This window comes from Pleurodeles waltl, chromosome 5, assembly GCF_031143425.1.
Source record: "Pleurodeles waltl isolate 20211129_DDA chromosome 5, aPleWal1.hap1.20221129, whole genome shotgun sequence".
Classification (NCBI taxonomy): domain Eukaryota; kingdom Metazoa; phylum Chordata; class Amphibia; order Caudata; family Salamandridae; genus Pleurodeles; species Pleurodeles waltl.
Genome location: NC_090444.1, coordinates 157,816,706 through 157,829,462, shown reverse-complemented (window position 1 = coordinate 157,829,462; position 12,757 = coordinate 157,816,706). Strand labels below are relative to the sequence as shown.

Here is a 12,757-nt window from a genome sequence, read left to right as displayed (position 1 = left end):
CCAGAGTTAACAGTGGTGATGGATGCAGCGCCTCTGGGTTGGGGAGGCCAGCTGGGAGAGGTGACATTAGTCATATGGTCTCCAGTGGTCCATTTAAAGCACTTATGTGTGACTTTCCTGTGGCAAATGAGTAGTGAAATAGCACTCTATTTCCTTTAAGCTTGGGGCTGTGATGTTGACTCCATCACTGGTGCACACAGACACCTCTAAACATTTTCAAATGCACCTCCCTCAGTCTCTGCTACTAAACTATAGCAATGATCCTATGTGACTCATGGCTCTAGAGAACCATATTCCAATCTCAGTTTCTCTGGATATTATTTTCTCAGTTCTCTTTTAGTTTGTAGACATGACCACCGAGCAATTCTTTATTTCAAGGTTTGAATTCTAGCAGGGTTTTTTAGGGTCGAGCTTGCAAGTACATGCGCTAGCGCATGCATCTCGCTTGCGAGACTGTTGAGTATAGTAAAGAGATTGGAGCCCGCCTGTCACTTACCATTTTGGGGCTTGCGAGGCACTCTTCTTTACAGCCGTGTGATTCATCACTGCAGGCCAAGCACCTTTTCCTTTCCCCTCTGTAGCGCAGGAACCCAAGCACTGATTGATTCCACTTAATCAGTGCCCGTCTGATGCTTCCCGACATGTTTGAGGTACTATTTGGTTCTTTTTAACTTCTAGTGCCCTGCAAACGGAAGGCTTGTGACTGGCAAAAATATGCCCAGCAAGACCAACAAAATTGCAAAGATTTTTTATTTTTAATAGCTAACTGCTCTTTGACATGTTGTAATCGATTTTGTGGGCTTTAACCCCTTCCATCTCACCCCCATCACTTTCATTCGTTCCTGGGCCTGTCTTTCAAAATGCTTTTGTGACTGTTTGCTTTTGCATAGGATTACAAATGCTGGCTTGTATTTTACTTGTATTGTTTATTTTGTTTAAATATGCAATTCACTCGTTTTGAAACAATTTTATTATTGGTTTTGGAACGTTTTGTTTTTGCTAGGATTCCGATTCTGTGCTTATATTGATGGAATTCCCAGTCGATCGGTGCTCAGGTTGCTACAATTCCGACACAGTAATCATCATCTTTGCGTGTTTTCTGTGATTTGCTTTGTCATAATTTATGTAATAGCTCTCTGCGCTACCTTGCGTAGTCAAAACTTCCACTAGACAGATTTCCGATCTCTCTCCACAAAGAACATTAAGCATGGAGTTATGTTGACATTTTTATTTTTGCCTGAAAATAGATGGTGGTAAGAAATGGCAACAGCAGGTGCTTTTAAACTTATAATACACTTGCAAAAACGGCACCGCCACCTGCAGTCAACACTCGGTGCGGCAGTCTCGTGCAGCTTCATTTCATACATTTTTACATGGAGTTTTCAGCTCACTTAGCTATGTGGTTTGTTCTTTTTAAACTCATGTTGCTGTGCTTAGAACTTCCTGCTTATGTTGTGTGTGTGTTTTAGTCCAAATTGCTTTTTTAACACTGTTGGTGTTTTTATTTTAGTTTTTGAGTTTTGCAAATAAACTCTACTGGTTATGTTTTTTTAAGATTGAACAGTTTCAGGAACAGGGCGTTCTACAAAGTAAAGCACTTGGTTGTTAAATTCCAATAGAAAATAAGCACTTTTTTCTGTGTATAACAAAGTACCTTATGTGACATAAGGAGGTACCAAGGGACACCTAGGGACAGCCTGTGGTACTACACCCTTTCCCTGGTTCATGCACACTAGAACCGTAAATGTTGCAGATTTGTTACAGCCCACCAATTATAACTCTAAAAGCGTTAATGTTACCATGTTGTTCCTGCTTACATTTCACATATTTTACTTAATCTTGCATTCTCTGAGAGTTTGCTTTTTCCATGATGATGTTACTGACTTTTTTTCCTCAGCCAGCATATTACTCTTGTCTCCCCTCCCTCATAGCCTATTTCCCATTTTATGGTTCTCCAGTGCTGCAAGGTCATACGAATGGCAAAATACAAATATCATTACTCCACTGCATACAAAAAAACAAAAGTGAAAAAAAAAATGCCATTTTCAACACCAAGAGCTCTTACTTTCACAATTGCAAGACTGATTGCATTGCAAATGCTCGTTTTATTTTGCCAAGTCTTTTCTTACTTCGTGCTCATCATTTCTTTGGTTTTTGCTCGTGGGCGCTGTTCTCAAAAGATGACTATTACCTTGTTCTAAATATTGCAAAACATTGTTTCTTATGTGTAATTTCTGAAATTATGCTTTAACACCTAATTGTGCAGTACACCCCACTCCAATCCGCCCCACTACAATACACCCCACCCTACACCAATCCATTCTACTCCCAATCCATTTCAACCCCACTCCCTTCCTCCAACCCCACCCCAATCTAATCTTCCCCCCTCACATTCTCTCCACTCCAAAACAATCTGCCCCACTCCAATTCAAAACAGTCTGCCCCATTCAATCCAGAATATGCCCTACTCCAATCTGCTGCACCCCAATCCAAAACAATCTGCCCCACTCCAATCCAAAACAATCTGCCCCACTCCAGTTCACTCCACTCCAATACAACACAACCTGTCCTACTCCAACCCCCCTCCTTCAGTCTTCCCCACACCAGTCCAAAACAATCTGCCCCGCTTCAATCCAAAACAGCCTGCCCCACTCAAATCCATTTCAATCTGCCCGCTTTAATCCAGAGCTACCTGCTCCACTCCAATTTGCTCCACTACAATACAATCCACTTCACCCCGATCCAATCTACCTATTCCATCCCAATTCACCCAACTACAGTCCACTCCACTACAATCCAGTCCACCCCACACTAATCCAATCCACCCCACCACAACTCTGTAAAGTTCCATCTACCCCACTCCAATCCAATACACCTCACCCAAATGCAATCCTCCCCTCTCTGGACGACCGCCTTCCAGTCTAATCCACCCCACTCCAGCCTGATCCACCCCACCCCACTCCAATCCAACAAATCCTAATCCAACCCATCCCACCCTAACCCATCCCACTCCAATCAGCCTAGTCCACCCAGTCCATTCCAATCCACCCCAATCCATCCCATTCCAGTATAATCCACTTTAATCCAGCCCACTCCAGTGCAATCCAGTCCACGTTAATCCACCCTACTTCAGTTCAGTTCACCCCACTCCAAACCACCATAGTCAACCCCACTCCAATCCAATCCACACCAACCCAATCCAACCCACTCCAATCCACCACAGTTCACCCCACCCCAATCCACCCCACTCCAATCCACCCTACCCCCAGTGAACCCTACCCAACCCCATTTCAGTTCACTCCAGTACACCCCGTTCCGATCCACTCAACTCCAATCCACCCCACCACACGCCAGTCCATCCAGCCTACCCCAATCCAGTTCACCCCATGCCTATTCACTCGAATCCACCCCACTGCAATCCACTTCAGCCCACTCCACCCCACCTCTCTCCAGTCCACCCCACCTGAATGCAATCATCCCACTCCATTCCAGCACACCCCACCCCAATCCATCGCACTACAGCCCCCACTTCCAATCCACCACACACTACTCCAATCCACCCCAGTTCAGTCCTCCCCACTCCGTTCCACTGTGACCCAGAAGACCACCCCACTGTGACCCAGACCACCCCACTCTGGTCGAGTTCACCCCAATCCTAGCCACTCCACTCCAATGCAATCCACCTCACTCCAATCCACTCCATTCCACTACAGCCCCCACCTCTAATCAATCCATCCCACCCCACTCACCTGAATCCACTACACTGTACTCCAACCCACCCAATCTATCCCAGTTCAATTCACCCCACCCCACTTAGCCCACTCTGTTCCAAACCACCCCACTCTGGTCAAGTTCACTGCACTCCACTCCAATCCTAGCCACTCCACTCCAGTGCAGTCCACCCCACTCCCATCCACTCCACTCCACCCCAATTCGATCCACCTCAATCACATCCACCCCAGCCCTATCACTTCAGACCACCCACCCTAATCCAATGTAATCCACCCCACTCAAATCCAGTCCACCTCACCCCATTTCAGTCCACCCCACACCACTTCGCCCCACTCAATCCATGCCACTCTACCTCAATCCAATACGCCCCACTCTACCCCAATCCACCCAACTATATTCCAGTCCAATCCTCCCCACTACCTCAATCCAGTCCATTCTATTCCACCCCATCCCACTCTATTACACACTCTGCCACTGAACTCTGTTCCCTCTATTGAACTCTGCGACACTCTGCTCACCCTACTCCACTCTGCTCACCCTACTCCACTCTGCGACACTCTGCTCACCCTACTCCACTCTGCGACACTCTGCTCACCCTACTCCACTCTGACACTCCAACAAATCCACTCTACAACACTGTACTCCCACACTCTACTCTGACCCTCCACGCCACTGACTTTTAGCTGTACTGAACAGCAGCCACACTAATGTACAACATAGCAAAACACATTGCCAAAGCCAATAGCTCTTGTATAGGTGAGACCTATTGGATTTGCCTATGCTTTTTCACCTTTAGTCTATGTCCTACTGCTCAGGTTGCTTTTGCTGCATGGCCACCTATATAAAAGTGCTGCATCATGTAACCAGCTGCGTATAGCAGCTGAGCGTCCTACTGTCTGTCTCATGAGTGAGAAGGTGCATATTTGCTCTGTATGTGGTATCATTTGGACTAGCTCCAACTAGAACGTCTGCTGCGTATGCACAGAAAGGGCTACCCTATTCAAAAGCAGGCATTGAATATATTTGATGATCAGAGTCGCACCAACAGAGTCCTCGCCAAAGTCCTCTTTCTTCCCCCTCAGGGTGCACTCACCTAAAACTTCCTGTGTTGGTTGTTAAACGTAAACACACCATGAACAACTTAAAATCAATCAACAAGCATTTAGAAAGTGCTGCAAACCCCCCGTGAGGGTCCAAAAGGGGCTAGAGAAGTTTGGGTGCTGCATGGAGGTTTGATCATTCAGACATCCAGGTCTTTCCTGAATCACTGGAGCGACGGTTTGGTCCTGAGGTGTTGGGAAAGTCGTTCCAATCCTTGACTGCCAGGTGCGAGAAGGAGCGTCCTCCGCTGTTGGCTCAGCACATCCTTGGGATGTCTGCAAGGGAGAGGGAAGCAGATCAAAGGTATCTGATCAATTGGTGGAAGTTCAGGCATTTTTTGATGTATGCTGGTCCTTCATTGTGCAAGGTCTTGTAAGTAAACATGGGTCAGCCTCTTGAACTGGCATCTCTTCTGTATCAGGAATCAGTGTAGTTACTTGAGATGGGGTGTGATGTGGATTCTTTTGGAGAGGTCGAGTATGAGTCTTGCCGCTGAGTTTTATATTGTCTGTTGTCTCTTCAGGAGGCGTGCAAATGTATAGTGCGTTTTCGTAGTCCAGTCTACTGGTGATGAGAGCCTGCATGACGTTCTTCTGGTGTTTATTGGGAGCTACCTGAAGATCTTGCGGAAGTGTGGAAGCAGGCGGATGAGACTGTGTTGACTTGGTTCTTCATGGATAGCTTGCTGTCAAGGATGATGCCAAGGTTGCAGACGTGGCCTGTTGGGACAGGGGGTGAGCTAAGTTCCCTGAGCCACCATGCGTTATTCCCTGGCAAGGTGGTGTTCCCAAAGATGAAGCCTTCCGTCTTGTCCATGTTGAGTTTGAGACAGTTGTCTTTCATCTAGTGTGCAATGTTATTGATGCATCTGTGGAAGTTGGCTTTGGTGGTGAATGGATCTTCAGACAGTGAGAGGTTGAACTGGATGTCATCGGCATAGGAGATGATGTTGAGCGTGTGCGATCGGACGGTGTCAGCTAGGTGGAGGTCGAAGAGGTTGGGGCTTGAGAGATGATCCTTGGGGGACCCTCGAGATAATCTTGGGTTCTCAGGCGAACGGCGGGAGACTGATCCTTTGGATTCTGCCTGTACTTTGATATTTTCTTTACAGGTGTTGCCTTTGATACCCACGTGAATATGCTGATAGCTTGTCTGGAAGGGCAGAGTTTGGCAGTGAAAAGCCTTTTAATTAAACTAAGCCAAGGAGTTCAAAATGTTGTTGTATGTGATAAGACGAGCATTCCCACAAGCAGAGGAGTGGGCAGTTTGTATTGCCTGGCGGTAGCCCAGCATGTCCATAATGCGATCGGCAACTTTATTTACCCTACACAAATGTGCATTCTGATGGCTACTTCTGCTTGTGGATTCCTCACATTTACTCTGTCACTAGATGCCAGACTGGACAAGCAGATTTTTCTTAGTATTGCGTCAATAGGTATCGTCTTGTGGTTTTGCTGTGACTCTGTATCGCTGACACACTGGTGGAGAATGTTGGAACAGTCTGAAGACTGGTCACTTTGCGAATGGAGTTCCAAATACCTGTCGGAAGGAGCATAAAGAAAGAAACTGAGAGCGCAGAGGGGTGGCACTTGTGTGGCTCTCTGTGTCACTTACAGGGCGGTATGGACTCACCAAGGAGAGAGACGATACCGCCCGCTGGTATGCAGGAGCACTCGTTCCCTATGCAGTCTGGCTCTTTAGGATACTCTAAAGGTGAAGACTCTGCCGGAGCGCGCTACCGAAGGTAAGTAACTTGTTCAGCAGCCTCCCAGACACACCATGTTGTACTGGGAGGTCAACAAATCGGATCCGGTGTAAAATCATGTGCAACTTCACCTGAGTAGACTCCACCACACATCCATCGCTTGGTGATTAAGTGTATACTGTGGAAGTTTAATTAAAAAAAGACATGGGATATATTCACGTGCTGATTTCAGTGATTTGTGATGTATAGAAGATTGCATATTCTTACTCGAGCTGTATTTCTTTCTACTGTTTCCAAGTGGTTTACGATGATTGTATAGTGAGTCAGTGTGTCCTCGCTCCCACAGTGTGGTAGGACACTTAAACGATCTTTCGAGAAACACTCTTACAGTAACATCATACCAGTAATATGATCGCTGTATGTAATGGTTATATAATGTTCCTTCAATTTCAGTCACCAAGATGACAGGTGGCCGGGGGAGCGAGAGAAGAGGCAAGCGGACTGGAACTTCCATAAGGATAGCTTCTTCTGCGATGTCCCCAGTAAGTTCAGCAGACACTAACTCGCCTCACATTGCCCTGCTAGGATGTGTCACCATGTAGGTGGAGATTGCAGTCATAGACTCCCTACCTGTGCGTTTCCCTCTGTCTCCAGAAACCCCTAGTCTGCCTTCTGCATGTCTGTGCCCTCCTTGTGATATTTTGCATCCCTAGTCCTTCCAATCTTACTATGCAGCAACATCTATACTAAGAAGCTCTTTCAGTGGCTATCTCCGTTTTGGCAACCATTGCGCATCAGCAGTGAGCTTAGGACCCGTATAATGTGACTGGCAGTGAGACTCTCTGGCCTATCCTGCCTCCCCATTGCACACCTAAATTAGTCCCCTGATTTATTGCTTACCCGCCAGTGTCCTTTCTGCATGTCCTCGGCCTTCTGGAGCTCATTCACTGTTACTGGTCCTCTCACTTTCACCTGGGAAGTCTTCTAGTGCATCATCTAAAATCAGCCCACAATCCCTAAACATTTTTCCTACTTATGCTCCAGTGTTTTCATTTGTAATGTCAATCTTTTCATATTTCAAATCTCTCATTCCACATACTGTTTAAATCCTCGTGGCTCGGTTGTCGTGCATATGATGTGCATCACTGAGCATGTTAGTAGCCAATCTTTACTCTGTCTCCATATCTGTATCTCTGCCTGTCTTGTGGCAGTGAGCACAGTATCCTACGTGAAGCCTTCCAGTGATGTGTTCTGTTAACACAACCGTCCACCAGAAGCAGGAGGGTTGACACTTACAATCTTGGAAAAGTGTCATTGGTACATGTCAGATATGATTTGTTTGGAAAATGAATGCGGCCAGTTGAAATAAGGGGACAGCTTTCAGAAAAACCGTTTCAAATGGAAACGGGAGAATTCCACAAATCCAGTTTAGCACTTAATGTCATGTTTGTATCTAAATATACTTCTGTTGAAATTTTAGATTTACTTGCGTATGCGTCGTAAAATACTTTGCCAAAAGTGTACCAACATACAGACTAACATTTGTTTTTTTTAATTATTAGTGATTTGTAAAGAAGCCTTTTGTAAAATAGGCTATTTTAATAAATTTATTTTGATTCTGCCACATATTTCATGTGGGTGCAAGGCACACCATAAGGACGAGAAAAGAAAAGCAAATTTTGCAAACTCAGTTGTAAGTGCTTTAGACACGTGATTTTACCATTTCAGTGGTTCCTTGAGAATTCTTTGTGAATTCTGTAAAAGTTTTTTTTTTTTTTTTTTTTTTTTTAAATGAAGGAAGTGGTATAGGAGTGTAGTTTTGCATCTTTACAGATTGTGTCGGTAAATGGAACCCATTGAGTCCAAACCAGGACACTGACCATTGAATGCATTGAGGAGTCTTCCTAGGACTGATTTCCTAACGTTTAAATGGACTGCTTTAAAGAGCTCCTTGCGTATGTGTGGTAAAATAATTTGCCAACAGTGTTCAAAGTAACAGTTTAAAAATAGTTTAATAGTGATATATGAAGAAGCCTTTTGTAAAACAGGCTATTTAATATATTTATTTTAATTCTTCCTCTAATTTCTCGGGGTTTTTTCTAACTGACCTTATCTTTTAGTTCCTCTTTTAAGCAAACGAGTATGGCTAAATGTGTAGATCAAACACATAAATAGACTATAGTTCTGAGAGTTTTTTTTTTTTTTTTTTTAAACTTTTCCACCACGTTGCAAGAGTGATGTTTTTAATGAGACGAGGAAAAAGTATCCATTTTCCTGGTTCCAGGAAATGACAACACTACTGATTTAGAACCAATTTGATGTGGTGCAGTTTAATTGATTGTATTAGTGGAATTTATGGAGAGTTTCGTGAAAGTTCTTTAATTCGTTGTTTTTAGAAAACCTCTAAAGCTGAGATGTGTTTCTTGTTAAAGTAATTGGGGTTTTGCCAAAAACAACGGAAGTTCATTTGTCAGTTTCTCAAACCACTGCTTCCCGTGTGATTTATGAACATTTCTTTCTTTCACTCTTGTCCCTAGGTGACCACTATTCACGTGTGGTGTTTACGTCTGCAGATGGGGAGAACTTGTGGAATTTGCAAGCAATCAAATCGATGTGCAATATAGATAATTTAAAGGTAGGTATGCTTACTAGAGCGTCCGCTAAAAAGAAAGATGTGCTGGTGATTTCTGAAGCGGGTGGGTAGGTGTGTCTGTGTGTATAAAGAAAATTATGTATGTATTTATTTATTTTACTTCTCTGTGCGCTGGCTGTCGTGCAGATAAAGTCTGCAGGGACTGGAAGGACGAAAATTGGTGACTTCACTTACAAGTCACCACTGCTGAAGCAGACATAACTTCTGAATGAGGAATGGATTGAGCAGATTCTGAAGTGTCTTGTTTATGTTCTCAATCCCCCTTGCTTGCACTTGCTAATTCTGTCTGTTAATGAAAGTCAGGCGGTACAAGGGCATTTCCCCAAGCTAAAGCTGACATAAGCGTTGATTGGCTGCATCTCTTGGACACTGATTATAGGAGGATGAGTTTGGCCTCCTTAGTCTCAAAGATGGAAATGCAAATCGACTTCCTCTAGTCTTCAGAGTCAAATACAAGTCAGGGCCACTGTGGCGTGCGAGGCCCTGCAGGGGTACAGAACCCCAGTATTTGCGAACTACGTTCAGCTCTCAGAGGGTTAAACGGGATTGCCGGGGATCTGAGTTATATTTTATTTTAGTGAAACTGCGAGTATCCAATGCGGTTTGTGGTTACCGACTTTTTCCTCCAGCAGTAATTCCGATGTATGACCTGAAGGAAGCAATTTATCTAAGAAAACCTGCAACGTTCGTCCTTAGGGTTTAGGGCAGATTGTCATCCTTTTGTGGGGGGCTTAAACGTGTGGATATATTCGAGCTAGTGTGCCATCAGCTTCTCTTCATAATAGCTTAAAGAATACAGCTTAAATATCCGTCCTACAAACACATCTTGTTTAAAACAAAGCACGATGGAATCCCAAATATGAAGGCCATGAACGTCTCATTTAAGCACCCTCTGCATTTACACAGCAGGTCCATAATTCCAGCATCCTCTAGCCAAGTGAAAGCCATCTCTTCTTAACTTTATCCAGACTATTTGCAAAATGTCTAACGTTATCACTTTTCATGACCTCCTTTGCGTACAGGAGACCTGGGTTAAGAAGCCAGTCGCTATCAGTGGTGATGCTACCTCCCTTGAGTTTCACAGCCCGTGTCTAAATATGATCGAGCAGCAGGAGTTGTGTATTGGTTTATTCCATCTAGTCTAAACAGAAGTACAACTAGAGTTGCTGAAAATGACTTTTCAAGCAGTGATAGGGAATGTAGCAAATCTGATAGATAATAGGCACATTTTCTACTAATATCTTAACTATTTGAGCCAGTTCAAGTAGTGTCTCTGAATATCTAGACATGCCTATGGAGAAGTCATCTGGAAAGACTCCGTTCTCGTGTCATTGTATGAAATGAATTATTCAACAATAAAGGGGCTTACTTGGAGTTATCTTGGCTGACTTTGCAACAGCCGCAAACGTCTGCTGGCCACAGAGTAAGGAACAGTGAAAAACACATGCTTAGCAACTCTTCCCCATACATGCACTGCCCAGCCCTCGCTCTTGCTGTTTGTTGCAGTTAACAGAAAACTTTCCACTGTTCTTGGCTTTTCTTTACTTGCCAAAGAATGCATGTATGTGGGCACGAAATTACAGAAGTTTCCTTTTTTTGGGTTATGCCCAACCAGCGTAGCCTGCTTCATGCACCACCGGTAGTTCTATTAAGAGCGATGGGTGGAAATACTTGCATCGGTCTGTTTTTACCACTCTTGTGCTGACCAGAGTTAACCATAAGCGAGGGTGTTGCGGTGATGCCCGGAAAGGGTCAGGCCACCTTCACTCCTGGGCTGTCTTGGCTGAAGTTGAGCACAGGTAACCCCAGACAAGTTTCAGCCCTGATGAGTCTCGCCAGTGAGATGCTCTGTAAGATCCGCTCACTTGGTCTGTGGCTTAGGTCTAGATGAGACTCGGAACCAGTGCTTAATTTGTAAATACAAAGGTGCCGGTGCCCAAAGCCCTCCTCTTAAACACGCGACTGCTGCAATTAAATGTGCGAACACAGATACCATCTCCGACCTCTTCAATCCATTTAAAACCATCCCCCCTGCCCCTTCAACTCACACCTGCAGCTTTCTGCTTTCTCTCATTGTGACGCTTTTTCGTTTTTCTCTTCCTCCGTCTTTCCCAAACGTGTCTTTTGCTGGCTGCAAATGCTTGAGGCAGTAGACCAAGCACCGGCCCTCAAAAATAAGTGCCGGTGCTCAGCATCGGAAACAAGCGCAAATTAAGCAATGCTCGGAACACGCAAGGCTCCGACCTCTAGGGTTCCTGGTGCCCGGCGTTCATCTCACAGTTCCATGTTCCACATTTTGCTAAGAAATGTGCAAGCCCGGAGCAATGAGAGGACGTAGAGAGACTGGCAAAATAGCAACAGTTTGGTGCAAGCTCAGACCCCAGGGGCGCGTGCAACCTTTATCCAGAGACACATTGAGTATGCAGCTGCATCTCTGTTGAAGGCTCAAGCTGTGCATCTCACCCTCCTTCAGACAGCCCTGGGAATGAGGCGGGTACCTCTGGGTGGCACCATCTTCCTGCAGCACAGAGAGGGCACAAAACAGTAAACTGGAAAGGGGCAATTCCTCGTGCAAACAAGGCATCTCTGGACACATGTTGGCTCTGAGAGCCATAAATGTGCAAGGTATCATCATAAACAACAGACGTGACCCATTCCGCCTCGTCCGCGATGAAAACATAAAAGAGCCCCCCTAATCCCCCCAAGACTGCCCCGGCGAGGGCTGCAGCAGGTTTAGATCTGAGCTCGGCTCCAGCGTTGCAGCTGGTCCGGCCCATGCGTTTGAAGGTGAGTTCTGCTGCCCCAGCTAACGAGATGCAGATGTGTAAAGGCTGCTAAATTTGGTTTACAAACATTAACAGTCGGAAGTCCGCTTCTTGTGAAATGCCAGGGAGTTCTGACATTTGACATCTGTCGACATGGGCGCGCACTTTCCGAAAATGTCAAGTCTTGATCCCATATAGATCAACGCATTATCACATTCAGCATTCAATAACGCAGTTTGGGAACGCGTCCTGCGGTGTTAGTTTACATTTTATGTTTGTCCCTTCAAACATATTGTTCATTTTTTCACAAACAAGCTTGGGTCTTTATTCCAGTACTTTCATTTTCTTTAATCGATGTAGGTGTGGGAAGCGCCCACTTTATTGTCATGAAAGTACTTCACCCTTTGTTTTTAAAACAGCTATTTTTTATGGTTTGCTAGGCTTCTGCTCAACATCTGACATAATAGTGTATACTCTCTTTACAGCTGCTGTTTCAGCTGTGAATTTAAATGGTGTTTGCTGGTTTTAGTTTTCTGCAGTCCTACTGTGCTTGCTAAAGAGACAGGTCCATAAATTACATTGATTTACATCAAAATTGTAAAATGCTGCCACGTGAAGCATCTCATTAAAGTCTGATGATGTAGTGGCGACATATATGCTGTCGTTAAGTTTGCCTCTGTGTTTAAGGTGGCTAGATTGTTCCTGTCCATCATAGTTAACTAGTCGATGAAGCTGTTGCCCTGCGACTTGAATCTATCCCTTCCAGACTGGTAAAGGAGCCGTAAGGGTTTTAAAGTTGAT

At 44.8% G+C, this 12,757-nt stretch overlaps 1 protein-coding gene across 5 annotated transcripts in view; it reads left to right on the top strand.

The window, feature by feature from the left end:
* Nucleotides 1-12,757, top strand: part of DISP1 (dispatched RND transporter family member 1) — a 499,375-nt gene that overhangs the window by 459,578 nt on the left and 27,040 nt on the right. For all 5 annotated transcript variants that reach the window (XM_069233843.1, XM_069233844.1, XM_069233842.1 and 2 more), the window contains 2 exons: nt 6,992-7,080; nt 9,076-9,173. In XM_069233843.1, the coding sequence (XP_069089944.1) occupies nt 6,992-7,080; nt 9,076-9,173 (187 nt within the window). The remainder of the gene's footprint in view (nt 1-6,991; nt 7,081-9,075; nt 9,174-12,757) is intronic.